The sequence below is a fragment of the Dermacentor andersoni genome, chromosome 1, assembly GCF_023375885.2.
Source record: "Dermacentor andersoni chromosome 1, qqDerAnde1_hic_scaffold, whole genome shotgun sequence".
Taxonomy (NCBI): domain Eukaryota; kingdom Metazoa; phylum Arthropoda; class Arachnida; order Ixodida; family Ixodidae; genus Dermacentor; species Dermacentor andersoni.
Window position 1 is genome coordinate 189245497 of NC_092814.1, and position 17485 is coordinate 189262981.

General features: G+C 46.6%; 1 protein-coding gene across 1 annotated transcript in view; it reads left to right on the top strand.

Annotated features, from left to right (window-relative positions):
* The window catches only part of LOC126547383 (uncharacterized), a 98703-nt gene that overhangs the window by 14549 nt on the left and 66669 nt on the right, over nucleotides 1-17485 (top strand). The window contains exon 2 of the mRNA XM_050195362.3: nucleotides 9261-9412. Coding sequence (XP_050051319.1) covers nucleotides 9261-9412 — 152 coding nt within the window. The remainder of the gene's footprint in view (nucleotides 1-9260; nucleotides 9413-17485) is intronic.

A 17485-nucleotide genomic window follows, 5' to 3' on the forward strand; every position in this document is an offset into this window, starting at 1 on the left:
TGGCATATGTGGTGGAACCCACAGTGAGCCAAAGAGATTTCGAATATCAGATTTTTTAACTTGGTTACTCTTTGGGCCCTTGACTTTGGGAGGATGATGGAGCGCTGCGCATGCAAGAGCATCAGCTTTTTTGTTGCCAGCAATACCAAGTGGGAAGGAATCCACTAAAAATTTACTGTGAAGCCGTTGTTGCTGAGTTCTTTCACGAGGGCTAGTGACTTGCGCGGGAACTTGATGGACAGTAGATCACGGAAGAGTTGTTGCAACACGCCCTTTGATTCCGTAAGGAGGAGCACATTCTGTGGAGGCAATGTCTTTAGTTTGCGCAGAGCAGCAGCTATTGCCACCCTTACCATAACTGTCGACGAAGCTATACAGTCTAGACGGCTAGACCATGCATATCTCAGAGAGGGAATATAGAATGCAGCTGCGCAGCGGCCTTCGTCTACTTTGACAGAGCTATCTGTGTATACTTGGAGGTGATTTGGGTAAGCCTTGCTCAAATGTTCCAGAACTAGTGACGTGGCTCGTGCAGCTGGAATGCATTTCTTTGACTGATATCGTAGCACACTTCAGTTGTATGCGATATACTCGAATATCCAGGGTGGGTCTACCTTTCCCCTCTGTCTCAAGCACCGCAATCCTAAGACTCGAAGCGTGTTCAGTGCTGCATGAAAATGGGAGCGCGGCCTGTTACCTACACGTTTTAAGAGGGCTTTACCGGGCGAAGACTCACTAAAATGTAGTAGCTGGGCCATGACAGTATGGGAAGCCTGAAGTCGCAGAGGCCGTGACTCAACTTCGTAGAACGCTTTTGTGTTCGATGCCAGCTGAGGGGCTCCCAAGCACAGCCGAAGACCTTTTTTATGTATGGCTTCTAAGCGCTCGTATTGACTATCTGGCGGTGACATCAGAGGTAGCTGGTATAGGATCCGACTTGTAACATGATACATTGTGGGTGAAGCAGCACACTGACAAGCACAACACGAAGACACACAAGAAAACACGACACTCGCTGCTTTTTTTCCATATCTATATACCAGCGCATCCTCCGACGTCAAACATATGCGAGGCGAGATTAAAAGCATTTTAATTTGCCCGCACGTACTCGGGCGTCAAAGATAGGCAACCTATCTATCATGGTGTGCAATCCTATCCTATTTGTTGCACCCCTAACAAAATTATTTTATTACGCATTTTTTTTCTTTCTTTCTCTTCTTTCTTTTTCCTAATGTTCTTCCAAAAAGGCAACCTCACTATGGCTCAGAAGAACAGATGGTTGACTGATACAACCCTCTCCTCTCTTGTAAATGTGAAAAGCTTCCACTATTTCCCTGGGCAGCTGATCCTTATGGTGTGATAAAACTGTAGTGTCATTGTAAAGCGGCCAGCACCCGTGTTGTGAGCGATGCCCTTTAATGTAGAAACGAATGTTTTCCCCCAGTGACCTTTTGTGCTCCAGCGAGTGTCGTAATTTCTTCTGTGTCTTCGCGTTGTCCTTGCCAGTGCGCTGTTTCACCATCAATGTATGATGATTAATCACCAACTCGCCCAACTTTCCACATTACCTAACCGACTTGTAATCAACGCTGTATGTAGCCGTAGCATCGACGTCGTGTGGTCGCCCCAGCGTATGCCAGCAGCTCGCTTGAGCGCATGAAGCCTCTGTAACGATGACGCCACAACGTGGTCAACAGCGCGGCGCCAGAGTAGCTTGTGGTCCGAGGTAATGCCAAGAAATCGGACGTTGGTGATTTGTCGAATTTCGTACCCGTTCAAATTCAGCTTCAAGCGTGTAGATTTTCTTCTGATTCCAGGAAATCGTATGAATGATGATTTATCTGCTGATAGTGACACGCCAAGCGTTGTCAAGTGGCCCTGGATGGCGTTTACTGCTTCCTGGGCTATTCTGAGAAGCGATGATGCTGGTAGCCAGAAACCAATATGCCGATATCACCGGCATATATGGACGTACTCGCGATTGTTCGATGGTTTAGTATTCTTAGGGGAGTCGCCATAGTTATGTTAAATAATAAGGGAGATAAACACTCCCCTGTGGTATGCTGCGAAATATACCAATTTCATCGCTCAAAGTGTTGCCAAGACGAACTCTGATGCGGCGCTCATAGAGAAACGTATGCATGAAGTGCAAGAGATGGCCCGTGACGCCTATAGCTTGCAAATGGCTCATGATGGCTCCAAGCCGGCGTCAAGGAGATTCATTGGCGAGTGGTATACATACGCGATGGCACATACCCTGTTCCGCATCCCCAGTGACCTATGTCGGCGTGAGGTTCGTTGAAAAGTGGCAATAGCATACATGCCTCATACCCACCGACTCAAGTGGGTCCAATGGTTTGTTTCGAAACCTGGTCCGTGATAATGATGATGATGATGTATGTTTTTTTTTTTGCGGGGGGGGGGGGAGGGGGCTCGAGGGCCAGGGATGGCCAATGAGTGCCAGAAATTGTATGAAGCAGTCAATGACGCGGTAAATGACAAATGGTAAAGGTAACATGGCTGTATAGAGGCCTAAAACATTAGATGTAAAGGGCGTAAAATATATAGGTATTAGAAGAACGACAATGACTAGTGATATGGCCGATGACCATTAAATGCATTCTACAAAGGAATAATACAATAAAATGTGTCCCTACCGGTAGCACAACCACCTTACCTGGGCCCTTGAGCCAAGGGCCCAGAAGCGCGTACTTTATTACCCTGTATACCTCAACAGAGCAGCCCGATGCTCTAACCTTCGACCATGGGCTATCCAGTGACTCAGGTTGAGACATTTAGAGACACAGATATAGAGAGATACGCAGTTAGCTTCCGGAAAGTACGTGAAGTACTCTATTCTTAGGGTACTTCACGCACTTTCTAATCGCATTAATAATGTTTTCGGCGCGGTCCACTGAAAATGAAATTGGCTATTTTTTGTGCGAACGGTAGGCTTGGTTGTAAGATTCGTCGCAACAAGACGAGGTCATTGCCGGCATCCTCGTCATATGGCACACGAACACATAGTATTCGCGGCACGACTTATTTTGATGGTGCGGTCTGTATTGGAGAAATTGTCCTTTGAATAATCGCTATGATCATTCATTTCTTTTTGAAGCAGGGCACGTGATGATCTGACTTACGCCCGACCAACGCACGTCGTCATGGACCTCGCAGATTGTCCCTCGTGTAACTTCAACTGTAAATGGACTATGCAAGAAGTAACTTGCTGGCAGAGAATTGCGTCCGATATTTCTTTACGTGCACTATACGGATTTTCGAAAACTGTATATGTTCAATAAGAGACAAAATACCCAAAGTAGTGCGAGTATTATGTACATAGTCCATTGTTTTTGTGTACATACCCATCATCATTCATTTATTCATCTACGCACTGGCACATTGCTCAGAAAAAAGCGCTTAGTGTATAGCTCAGTTGGCCTGTCTCGCAAGTGGTGGAGATGCGGCGTAAAAATACGCAGCCAGAGCCTTAAAGTGAAGTTTTTTCGTCGGCCATTGTACGTATCAACTCGTATTCATCATTCTCAAATAGTTGATGTGTCCCTTGGTCGCACGAATACGTGCTTGGACTCATTTCTACCGAGGGTATCAGAGGACTGGAACTACCTCCCTGCCTCCTTCACTGCTATCTATAGACGACTTTATATAGGCTTCATGGCCGTCACCATCTTGGGCTGTTGCACAAATAATGACCATGCTTTATCAGACGCAACGTGGTCGTGAAACGCTGAACGCATTTATACAACTATTTTCATGCTTGCGAATCTACTGTAGTAACGCACACTTTGTCGTTAAAGACAGAAAACAGCAGCGTTAACAGCCCAAGATGGCGGCACCTAAACCACTTCCATAATATAGACTATAGCTCCAAGAACTTCAATAAAGCTGCTAAATCATATTCTTGCCTTTACTCTCTGTATAGCCTTCGGGCGATTTATGGTATGAAAATAAATAAGTAAGATCAGCAGCGCCGGGAAGGTGACAGTCGCTGTAATCTTGGTGAAGGGAAATGTATTGAGGCTTGTCGAGGCGCTGGCACGTGGCTGTAACAACGCGAAAAGTGGGCCGGGTTTTACATGACGAAGGCGTTGAACGCGACGGAGCCGAAGCAATAAGATGTGACGGACGTTTTCAGTCTCCTTCACGCCACTCTTCTCACTGCGGTAGAGAACCCGAACATTCTCAATGTGCGAGGTGTCTGACTTGTGGGATATAGTTGGAGGTGGATGTATCATTTCTGTTTGACGACCTCGGAACGACCTTATGGCTCCCGGAGGTGAAGGTAGGACGCAACTGGGCGGTGAACTCAGATTAGACAGCCAATGTCGGTTTCGCGGTAAAAAAAAAATGCTTTTGCAACAGGGCAAAGATAAAACGCGACGTTAATCATGTTCTGGAACTTACATATCTGTAGATGTCCAGACAATAGGGGTGTGCACATGGTAGTTTTTGAAAACAAATGGAATGCGAATCGAGTAGTGCCAGAAGCGAAACGTATCGAATGCCGAATACATATAGAATAGTTTTGCGAATAATTTACAGCCTTCTCACCATGTGCATCAAACAATTTTCACATCCTGGTATTCGCAGCATTACACTGCACATCATAAAGCATGCCTTATTAAAAGCGCAAGTGTAGTATTATGTAGGAACAAATAAGCAGTTTATTCGCAAACTCAGGACTCTTCGGAGCATACACGGTCATGTATTATCATACACAAGTTATCATACAACGGGTAATCCTGCCTGCCGATATAAAATATGTGTGTACTTTCCCGACCAAACCAGAAATGCGCGTCATCTGAAATGGTTGCAGAGGGGAAAAAGCAACATTTTTTTATCTAGTTCGAATGGTAACGGCAAGATGGGGCCACTATCGTAGCAAGTCAGTTGCAATGAAACGTATTCAGATTTAATGCGATGAGAGGACACAAGGGCTGCATCTGTATATAGTACTAAACAATACCCGCGGCGGAATGCAATCTCTAAGAACAAGTTAATGGCAGTGGTCGTGTCTAGCCGGCAAAGTATGAATGTCTGATTGGTGCAGCGTACGTTATGTTCTCTGTGAATGGGATGAAAGTTAACGCATCTCTCTTAAATTTTATTTCTGATGATGTACAATCAGCGACGTGAGATATTCAAAAACTATTTGACAAATATTCTGATTTCCGAATGGTGACTATTCGATTCGAGGATCGAATCACTAGGACAATGTTCGATTCGTTATTCGAAAATTGTGAGCATTCGCACACTTCCACGGAGACATTCGTCGATGTCGTCACTGCGAAGTTCGGCAAATGCGTGTCGTGGCTGTCGTCGATGCTGAGGCGCAGCTTCTTCTGTTTCAGTCTTCAAGTCGCTGCTCGCCGCAGAGCGTTTAGAACACTGCGTTGTGCTGCCGGTTATCGTTTGTCCTCCGCATGTCGAGCACCTTAGCTGACGGCACATTGTAAAACGCTACGCACTTCATACACAACTTGATTCCGCATGCCGATACATATACTTTGTTACTTTCGACGTTTTATTAAGTGCGCTCAGAAATACCAATCTTCGATTTATGTCGCCTATTTTATGTTCTCGTATTCCTAAACGAATCATATTTGTCCTGCGCAATGCGCAAACATTTGCACTCGCACCTCTTTGTTTTGATGACCGTGGTTAGCAGGGCGGAAACCGAAAAACTTGGGACGTCTGTTTTGTGAAGAAAGCGCTACGATGACGTCTTTTGCAAGTTTAAAGTGTGGCAGCGTGAAGACGGTGCATGCAGTTAGGACACATTTTTCTCGGGGCTAGAGCCCGGGCCATGTTTGGCTGCGTCATATAACCGCTTCATCACACATAGCGTGATGAGCTAACTGCTAAAGCTTTGCGACGACTTGAACCGCGCGCCCGTGTGCGCCAAGGTGACTGCACATACGAAACAAGCGTCTCAAAAGCGCGAATGGTAACTATAGGTCTCTTGATTCGGCTGCACTTTCGGCACTAGTTCCGTTGCGGTACCGTGCGAGTGCAGCAGAGTGCAGTGCCAGTTAAGAAAGTTCAAGTGCAGTGCCCGCATTAACACTGCACGTTTATTTCCAAAATGAATAGAAAAGTGCAAGCTTTGTCGTCTGCTTGGTGCATTTCGCTCGTTTTGGCACATTGTGTCGGAGCGTCTGCCATTGTGATGCGCCACAGCGTGCCTCGGGGCGTGTTGCAGCGTCTGATGCAGCTGCATAGCAGGCGACCGAACAAGCCGGCGCGAGTGTCAAATGTCGCCAAGTCTTGCACCCACGTGACCACCTTCTATGCCGGGACGCCACAGCACAGTGACCTCCTAGGAAACAGAACCGAGACCGGCCGCGCAAAATTTATTTATATTAAATTATTTAAGGTGCTCTGAGGCCCCATTGGCAGCATTTTCCATCATTTTCGAGGTCCCGGACATTAATTTAAACAAGAAAACAAAATGGGAGTTAGAAATATCATGTCAATACGGCTTTAAAGCCGCGCTGAGACACTTCTGGATGTACTCCATATAACGGAAGGCTGTCGGCACCGCATGGAAACAAATTTTTCCCATCCATTCACATTCTTCAGAGTCAACCGGGCTGTTAACGAGGAAAGGATCCCTCCAGCGGGTCAGTTTGGCCCACTCCCGCAGCATACGTCAAGCGCGACTTATGTAATCCACAGTTTAGCTTGCGTGTGTGCTCGTGGGGAAAATGAAATTTCTTTTTTTCCCAGGAAATTTCTTGGATAATCTGGAAACATATGTGTCGAAAGCTGTAGCAATTCGTTGATCGAGCACAAGCGAAAATACCGCTCTAAGAGCGCGGTGTCTGTCCACGAGCCGTTTCTCAGCGCTGGTTTCACTCGCTCTAAAAGCTCGCAGGTCACGAGTGAGGGCAAGTATTTGATGCTTCTGCTGGATCGCCACGTTACTAAAAGCCGTGATATTTCTGACAATGGAATTTGAAGCATTTGCCGGCGCGCGGCCCTGTCGCCAACTTTTGCGCCATATAGCACGCAGCGTGGCCTTGTTCGGGGTGCGGACAATGCACACTTCAAAAAGTTAAAACGGGGGAAAAAAGGGGGGGTGGTGTGGGGGTGGAGGTTAAACTAGAAATGCATGTAGACAAAGCCGTAATCTGCGAGGTGCATGCTCGTATAGCACCTTATCTTAGTGTCTGAAGGACTGTGCGACCTCGCTGGAACAGTGACGCCTAGTTCTTTAACTGCAGCAGCACTACATACCTGGGAAGAGCACTGTTAGTGTACTCTACGTATGCAAGCGTCGCAGGTATCTTGGACACATAAGTTGGAAAGTTGGGAGTTAAAAAAAAAGAAAAGGAAGCTATCGCCGCGACAAGGTTTCAAAGTCCCGAAAAAAGTGCAAAAACATCCTAAAGGTTTTACTATACAGTTACTAGCGAAGAAACTAAGTGACTAGCAGTAGAAAAAACATCCTAAAGGTTTTACTATGCAGTTACTAGCGAAGAAACTAAGTGACTAGCAGTAGAAGATCACAGTTAGCTCCAAGAGCGTATGTTGGCAGTAGAGAGCGAGAGAGAAATTATTTGTAGGAAGGCCGAGAGCTCGGCTTGAACTAGCCCGCTCTAGCCTGCTGCACTTCACTCTGCACAGGGTAATGGGTGACCGGGACGTATAAAGGCCAGGTGAGGGATGGTGAAGACATCGGAAAGGGATGCACAGCGGTGAAGGCGAGTTTAATATTCTGTTGATAAACAACCAGGAATGTCACCCAAGAAGCCACCGGGTTCCAACTATTGGTGTAGGTCACTAATTCAAATGAAACTTTGGAAATAGGCACAGAACCAGGGCATTACAGTACGTAAAGAGCTGCTGTAAGCGGCTCCAGTAAGGCGAGCACCTGCACGTCGCTTTTAGTGGCCGGAGCCTGGAGGCTACAGAGAATTACGTGCATTGATTCGAGCAAATATTTCAACATTTTCTCAACGCTTTCATTCTCATTGTGTCCACCTTGTTGCTTGCCTATAGTGTCGCTGGCTTTGTTGGCCCTATCATCCGCTTCTTTGCGTTGCGGACCACTGTTGGCAATAGAAAAAGGTCGTCCATCCATGAGGTAGAGACGGCCTACAGAAGATCGCTTGCTGTTGCTGAAGTTGCCGGCATTCGATGAGTAAGCGACCCACATAAGCGTATGGGTGCCAGAGTGAACACATTGAATAAAGAAACACTTGTGGATGGATAGAAGCTACTTGCTCGCGACCATCTCCACTTACCTTTGACTGCAAGCAGCTTGCAGCACCGAATGGAAGTAAGGAACGTCACAGCACAGGAGTTACAAATGATTTGACTGGAAAACTGGAAACGATATAGCCAAACGTGGTGTCGCAATCAACCGCCAGTAAATAAAATATAACGGCACGGCTTTAGAAGTTCAGTTTAAGTCAGTGCTCTTAAGAGGCTGTGCCACATGCAAAATAAAAGGATATTCCATTGCACGCAACTCTCCTTTCAGGACCTCAAGCAGCCTATGGCGAAAAAACAGTATCTAAAGATGATCGAATATTTCCTAGCGCCAGAGCTTGACGCGGTACTTCGCCTCCGCTGCGAGCGATGAGGTAATCTTTTTGCGTAGCAGCGCGTATGAGAGATGCTATACTATTCGGTTTGCCACACTTGCACCATAAACATTCCTGCGTCAGTTTCAGACGAAAAAAGAAAATCTTTCGGTAGGTAGCGTACACCCGTAGTGGATGTAACATAAGCGTTCCAGACGGTGTTGAACGTCCCAAAACAACAAGTCTATTAGAGACGCCGTAGTGGAAGGTCGCGAAATAATTTTGATCACCTGGGGTTTCCTATCGTTCACACAAAGAGCTGTCCACAAGCATTTATGCATTTATTGCCAACCAAGGTGTGGCCGACACGGCCTGGCGTCTACCTCGCGACATCGTGCTTAGCGGCAGAGCGGCTTGTAGCCACTGAGCTACCATGACGGGTGAACAGAAATGTCACTGCTTTATCAACGTACGCAACTTAAGGGGCAAGTCCGAACTGACCATCCCTAACATTTTCTCCTAAATTATGTATTTAGAAGCAATGGATAATTTAGAAGAAACCTGAATGCTAACGTCCTGCTGCTAAAGTGGAGACCGTTTTCATCTATGGGTTCATGTCTATGCACACCGTGGATGTACATGCATACAACAACACGCCCCATTCTTCGCTTTGCTGATTGTCACCTGTGTTGCCTTCGTGCCACGCAGGTGGTCGACGGGGGCCTTGCGGCGCTACAGGGGATGCACGAGGGCGACCTCATCATACAAGTGGGGAAGCACAACGTGCAGGATCTGACCGAGGCCCGTATCAACGCCCTCCTCGCACAGCCCGCCAAGAGGCTCGAAGTCTTCATCGTCAGGTGAGCGCCCGAAATTCGTCGTCGAGGCCGCGAGGGTGCGTCTACGGTTTCCAAGTTTTCTGTCCCGAAGCCTAATCACGTATTAGCTCTACAGGTTCTCTTTCTTACAGCTGGTGGGTTGCTGTACATCTCAACAGGACAGTTAAATTAACTAAAACATGCAACTTCTCAATAGTAAACATGCGAGACTATTATCTGGTATCTTGAGTACTCTGATTTGCGGGGACGTTATCAATATCGGTAAGTTTGGCAGTAAGAAAACCAAAGGGCCGGAGGTGGGCGGGATAGGGGCAGAGGTCTTTATCGGCTGGGCGAACGTATATACATCACTCTATTAGACACGTAGACACGCACAAAAGAGAAAAAAAGGAATGTAAAATCTGCTGTCAAGAAAAATTAGCAACGTGCTGTCATTCACTGAAATTGCAAGCTTGATGTTTAAGGGGTGCATTTTCCCTGATCTGTCACTTCTGTTGTCGCGAGTTTCATTCGCACGAAGCCGTGCCCCTGCGTGACTTATCGTTATATTATATGGCCCCAGAGCCGGTGTTATGTAAATATCCTTTTAATTTTCTATTATTGCTGTCCTCCGTCGTCGGATAGCATGGCTCCTTCGTTATCTCCAGCATCGGCCACTCGATGCGGCGGGTGGTACGAAATGAATAGAAGGAAAAAAGGAATACTTACATAGTGCGGCACAGAACATGCCATCTTTTCCGTGTGCCTAATCGTTTGGTGAATAGTTACTGCAGTATACGATGATCAGCAAGTCGGTCAAGTGTGTGGGAGCTGTGGGTTCCCACCAGTGGCGGGTGACTTTTTTTGTTGTCATTATCCTTTATCACCGAATGCTGAGATAAACCTCAATTTAACAATGCTGTGCGATTGTTTGATAGTATAATTAAATAAATATCATTTCCCTCGGGATTTCCTTGGCTTTAATGTGCTTGCTGGCTTGACTAAAACCGTTAACTTGGGCCCGCCTCGCAAAACTCTTTGTACGCGCACGTCTTCCGTATGTAGGCCTGCTCAGCCAAGGACAAAATTTTCTTACGAAAGAAATTTTTTGTGAATTCGGCCTGACCGAATTGCCTAAGTGCCTAACCACCGCCTACATTGTTTTCAGTTTCGGCTGTGCTCATCAAAACAACGCCAAGTATGCTGCTGTTGTTCGGTAACCAAAGATAAATAATATCAATATGGCGGGGCGGGGGGGGGGGGTTGTGCCTCCATACGTATAGAAGAGAGAGAGAGATGAAGAGGAAAGGCAGGGAGGTTAACCAGATATCAGACTGCGGTTTGCTACCCTACACTGGGGATGAAAGATAGGGGTTAGAAAGAGGACAGAGGAAAGCGTAAACACACACACACACGCACACGCACACGCACACACACACACACACACACACACACACACACACACACACACACACACACACACACACACACACACACACACACACACACACACACACACACACACACACACACACACACACACACACACGCACGCACGCACGCACGCACGCACGCACGCACGCACGCACGCACGCACGCACACATACATACATACATACATACATACATACATACATACATACATACATACATACATACATACATACATACATACATACATACACACACGCACGCACGCACACACACGCACGCACACACACACACACAAAAGGCGTTCCAGTTAGAGACGTTCACAAAGGCCGGTAGATTGCAAAAAGCGCAAAAAGCGCGATGGTGTAGAATTATTTTTTCCGATAATGGTTGGTCGTCCAGCTGGTCAAGTTCGTGGCGAAGGTATTCCCTCTGTGGACTGTACTGCGGGCAGGCGCACAAAATATGGCCAATCGATTCTTCATGGCCGTAGTGGTCACAGGTTGCGGTGCCGGTCATCCCTATGCGGAACGCATAGGCTTTGGTAAAGGCGACGCCCAACCACAGTCGATACAAAAGCATGGCGTCTCCACGGCGAAGCTTTGATAGGGCTTGAAGACTTAATGTTGGATCAAGGGAGCATACAGTCGAGAATTTCTTAAATGTGGCTCATTCCATTGCGATTTGGTGCACTTCCGAGCAAGCAGGCGGAGCTTCCGTGCTGCGTCAGTTCTAGAAAGTGGAATTGGTATGTGGTGGTCCTCAGTATGGGCTGAACGGGCTGCTTGATCGGCCCGTTGATTGCTGATAATCCCATAGTGATTTGGAAGCCATTGGAAAGTTATTTTATGGCCTGCATCACTTATATGATGTAACGTCTCTGTAATCTGAAATATTAGCTGTTCGTGCGGTCCGCATCGTAAAGGTGACAGTAGAGTGCAGTGCCGCCTTTGAATCGCAGAATACTGTCCACTTGTGTGGCTGTTTATTATACCAATGTAATGAAGGGCAGTAAAGAGCCCTGCGAGTTCTGCTGCTGTCGACGTTGTCGCGTGAGTCGTCTTAAATTTGATTGTTGTGGCTGTCGCTGGTATCACGATTGCCGCCGCGGAGCTGTTTGGCAAGACAGATCCATCAGTGTAGATATGTGTAGAGTCACGGCAGCTCTCGTACAAAAATAGTAGCGTGAGCTGTTTAAGGGATGGTGATGATAGATCAGCTTTTTTCGTGATGCCGGGTATTGTGAGGTTGATTTTTGGCTGAGTGAGGCACCATGGAGGAATCGAACGTCTCGCAGCCGGAGTCAAACAAGATAGCAGTGATTCATCATGTGCGGTAATCATTTGGCTGAAAGATGTTCGAGGTCTGCCCGCTGGTAGAGAGGCTAAGTGGTGACGAGGAGTCCTGGTTAGATGCCTTATATGGGTCTTGAGCACTTCAATTTCAATGTGGGTCTTCACAAAGTAGTCTCTAGCCATTGCTATCGTAGCCGCTGTTGATGCACTCTGAGGCAGGCCTAGACAGATCTGGAGCGCTTGAGCTTGTGCGTAAATTCGTTTTACCTGTGTTGGTTATTGCTGGGAAGCTGTGCTACAGAAAGCATAGAAAAATCACCCTGTACAGTTGTAACATGGCACTTGTCGACATTCCCCAAGTCTTGCCAGTGAAAAACTTGAACAGGTGGCAGATGCCTGTCAAGCACTTTTTCACGTATGATACGTGAGGGCTCCATGAAAAGTCCCTGTCGATTATGGCACCTAGAAACTTGTGCGACCGAAGTTGTGGTATTATTTGGCCATTTATCATTACGCTGTAGTTCGCCATGGGTTTGCGCGTTAATGGCACTAGTGCGCATTTCTCGGAGGAAATTTCCAGGCCTCGATTACGGAGGTAGATAGCAGTTTGAGTGGCGGCTCTCTGAATTCTTGCTTGCAACTGTAGGCGTGTTACTGCAGACGTCCATATGCAGATGTCATCCGCGTACATTGATAGCCTCACTATGCTTGGCACGTGCTGAAGGAGAGCAATTAGGGTTAGATTAAATAACACAGGGCTAAGTACACCGCCCTGGGGGACGTTGCGGTAGCTATATTGTAGAGAAGTATGGCCTACTTCGGTGCTTACTAAAAAAAAAAAAAAAAAAGATCGTATGGAGAGATAGCTCCGTATCCATTGAAACATCTGAACACCCACTCCTACCTCTGCGAGAGCAGAGAGGGTGGGTTCATGCGTAACGTTGTCATACGCCCCTTTGACGTCGAGGAACAAAGAAGCGCAGAGACGCTTACGGCATTTCTCATGCTGAACGTAGGTGACCAGGTCGACGACGTTATCGATCAATCGACCACGTCGAAAGCCCGCCATGGCGTCCGGGTAGGTGTTGTGGTACTCCAAGTACCACTCCAGGCGTTCTAGGACCATCCTCTCATTTACTTTGCCCACACACGTATAAGGGAATGCTTTGAACTGCAAGTCCTCCACCATTCTCGAAAACCTTGTGAAATGGCGCGGGAGTCTAAATGCGTTAATCGAAAGGGTAAAAGTCAGAGACGACGATAGTATGTACTGACACTAATAGAGGCTTATGTCCCAGAAGGAATCGCGCAATTGAGCAAAGAATAATAACATAACAATAAAAAGACGTTGTTTTGCCCAAAGCTCGAAGAAGTGAAAGCGACTACAAGCGAAAATTTGAGCATATGGAGACTCCCAGTGTTTCGTCCAGTATCATGAAGTTTCAGTAAACAATCGCAATGGTGCTCCTGCAGCCTGCGCAATACTGTCGGGTACATAGCTATATTCTATAGCGTATATACTGTGTGCCGCAGCTAACATTAGCGAAGCTTGTTCAACCAAAAAAAAATATAGTTAGAAGGCACGGTGCAAGGTGCAATTTTAAATATCACGGTGTTCGGTCGTTGGAGGCCTGACGACCGAACACCGTAGGTCTGAAAAACGTATTTTGCACCATGTTCTTTTAAATATATTTTTTTTTTCGTACAACAGCTTGGCTAATGTTAGCCCGGACACCCTATAAAGGGTGTATTTTTTTATTAGACCGTACAGATTCTTTATAAAAAATTGTATAAGTGCAGTGAACGTGGTGTTTTTTTTTCGCAGAGTAGTTCCTAGGCGATGTAGACATACTTTTCCGCGAATAATATGCGCTTCCTAAGGTAATTAACCACAAAAGATAATTAATTAACTTTTTATTAGTGACTCAGGGACAGTTTAAACGGGGAAGTTGAAGACAGTCACATTTGAATGCACCCTCAATTAAAAAGAATCTTGAAATTCGCACCTAATTTAAGATATCATCGAATTACAACGGTAAACGCAGGCGATATGGAAACCTAGCGCGCCGGGAGCGCAGAAGAGGTGGCCGCGCTGTCATATCAGGCGGAAACGCCCCGTGTCGGCAAGCGCTAGCAAGCTTGAAACTGAGCGTCTGGACCAGTCGGGGCGTCGTGGCAAGCATGTGCCGTGGGTTGCCGTGCCAGGGTTTGTCGCGACATGCCATCATTCGAACTTCACCCCACACTTCTTTACGGGGCGTTGCCGTCTGACGTGCAGCGGGACACACTCGGTCTCGTATTGCCTCGATTGAGCTGTGCAATTTGATGATCAATGTCTCGAAATACGTGCGATTGTCAAGATTAAAAAAAAAGAAGAATGGGTGTGCAATAAAATGGGACCACCTCCAAATTTAATGAATGTTATTTAATGAATGTTTGCTAAATAGTCCTTTGCAGCTCACATTATTAGCTGCAAAGTATATCCACCTCGGAAAGGAACTCGTCTGCAAAACCGTCACGTTCGCTACGCTCATAACTTTTTTATAAAAAAATCTGTATGGTCGAAAAAGAAAAAGAAAGAAAACAAGAAACAACAGTATAACAACGAAAAAAAAAAAACGCCCTGTGTACTGGAAGCACTGTCTCCTCTTTAGAGGAGTCATGTGCGCTGCTATACACGAGGTCGCGGTATCAAGTCCCGGCCACGGCGGCCGCATTTCGATGGGAGCCAAATGCAAAAAAAAAAAACTGTACTTAGGTTTAGCGGCACGTTAAATAACGCCAGGTGGTCAAAATTAGTCCGGAGTCCCCCACTATGGCGTGCCTCATAATCAGATCGTGGTTTTCTCACGTAAAAAACCCATAATCTAATCGTTACCCGTTAACCCCTTCTCCTATCAGCCGTCACCCACGGCGTCGTTCCTATAACAACCACCACGTTTTCTGCAAGTCAAAGCCTCCACTTGTGCTTCTTCAGTCAGGCAAAAGTGTCATTTTTGGTGTCTCTGTGCTTGCTGTCGTGCGTGAGACAACTAATTTTGTATAATAACGCACAAAACAGTTTTAGTAAGGACAAAAAAAAAAGCACCATTAAACACCGCACGTCAACATCAGCATCAAGTACAAAAATTTCGGCGGAACGCGTCTCACGATGCCTGTCGACGTTAGTGTGGGGAAATAGGCTAACAACGTTAATCGCATTAATACACGCATGCGCAACAACGTGTACACATTCAGAGGCCGCTATGAAAACTTCACTAAATGCGGCCTCCCAACCGCAGCCAGTTTGTCCCGCTGGAATTGTGGCATTAAGGTTCAACATACCTTGTTTCGAATGAACTGCGGTTCAATTGCTCAGGCGTTTATTTCAGACGTAAAACCTTCATTCATTGTCAGTTCGAAGAGCGGGTGTTTTCACTTTTACCAGTCGGACATGCACTTGTGGTGTGCGCTCGCAGCAGGTCGATAGAGGTTAGAGAGGCAGCTACCGTTAATCCCTCTCTCCCCGCTGGCATTCGTGGCGCAACGCGGCAAAGCGCAGGGTTTGTTGCGCTTGAGGAACCCGTGTGACGCAGGTGTGTATACCCAGCAAGGGATACATTTTTTAATGAATTTTTAAAATGCGATTAGCATTCTTAGGATACTTCGCGCACTTTTCTGTTTCTGTGCCGGTATCTAACCGTTTTTATTTCACGCCAGCTCGCATGGGTCACTGGGTATGCTTCTTGAAACTGTAAAAGCGCACAAAGTTGAAAACGAAGAGAGTGGACAGGACGGGGCGCTTACTCACAACTGATTTTTTTTCATGCGCCGCTCTTCAATAAACATTTTTGACGCCAACTTGAGTCACTGGATATGTACCAGTAGATATATGCGCCACTCTTCAATGACCAGATATCCTTTAACGTTTCTCCGGTGCTGGGCAGAATCGACTACGCCTCATACAAGACGGGTTCCGACGGTGGCACTATGGTGTGTAGCTACATTGCCTCTATGCTAATCGCATTAACGCCGACAGTCATTGTGACTTGGGCTCTGCAGGAAGGTCGGGGAATGTGGTGCGACACCGATCCACCGAATCCCAAGAATGCTAATCGCATTAAGGAAAACAACACTTCATCGAAACCGAAACTTGTTTAGGCAGCCCAGAAGGTTGCTTCTCGTGACGTTAGTGGAGGCGATAGAGTAGGCGCGCGCACGCACGCACGCACGCACGCACGCACGCACGCACGCACGCACGCACGCACGCACGCACGCACGCACGCACGCACGCACGCACGCACGCACGCACGCACACACACGCAAATGTAAAGTGGAGCTCTAATCAAGCAGCTAATTAAATATTTTACAGCCAAATGCGATCCGTACGTACAATTGTGTTTATTTTCACCCTATGCAGCGTGTAATCCCATGCATTGTTTATACGGATGCACTACACCGTTCACGATTTATGTCCAAAATGCCAACACCAAATCAAGCGAATGCAGAGTGCGAGACCTCGGTGCGGCAATGTCACGAAAAGAGGACGCATAAAGCTTGTTGAGGGAAGAACGGCGATGTGATGTGCGTGGCACACAGAAGTATGGCGCATTTCTGAATGCATTTAAGGAGTATATATGCATTGTGTCAGAGGGGCTCATAGCCACTGGCACATACCCAGCGGAACACAACCAGTGGCCCGAGAATGGGGCAGGCTGATTATAAGAAATTTAAGAAAATAAGGAGGACGTTGAATATAATGCGCTATTTCATTAAGAGGTCTGTGTACTCGAGATACCTATGAGCCGACATTGCATGCACACATATTTTTATCGTAATTTATATTTTTATTAGGCAGAACATATTTGCGCTCGCTGGCAGAACTTTGTCCATGAACATTCAGTGCTACACCGGGTATTTCACGGAATGCGTTCGAAATTGATTAAAAACAAGAAAGAAGAGATAATTGATTGATCTACTCTTGATTGATTTTACCACAGATGCATTCATTCGAAAATGACTCGATGTAGTAATTACTCAAGTAATTAAGCAAATCAGACGAATTAATTTTAAACAAATTAGTCTTACGATGTAAGGAAGACTTGAAGCGTAACTTGAAGCTCATAACTGTTCCCAGAATTCCAAAGTCTTGACGCTGCTAATTTTTACAGCGTAATGAATTTCGGCCAATTTCACACATTGAGGCGAAACGGAACACCCGAAGAACGCAACTGCCACGCTTTTAATAGATGCCCATGAGTGACGTGACTGCTTGCGCCTCACTGGTGGGCGAGCATCGATCGAGCTTCCTTATTAAGCCGCGATTTCGGCCGCTTCATGCTGGTCTGGTGTAGGTTTCTTCATACGATGAAGCGATAGGGAGGGGCGAAGACACTGCCTGCCGAAGCCG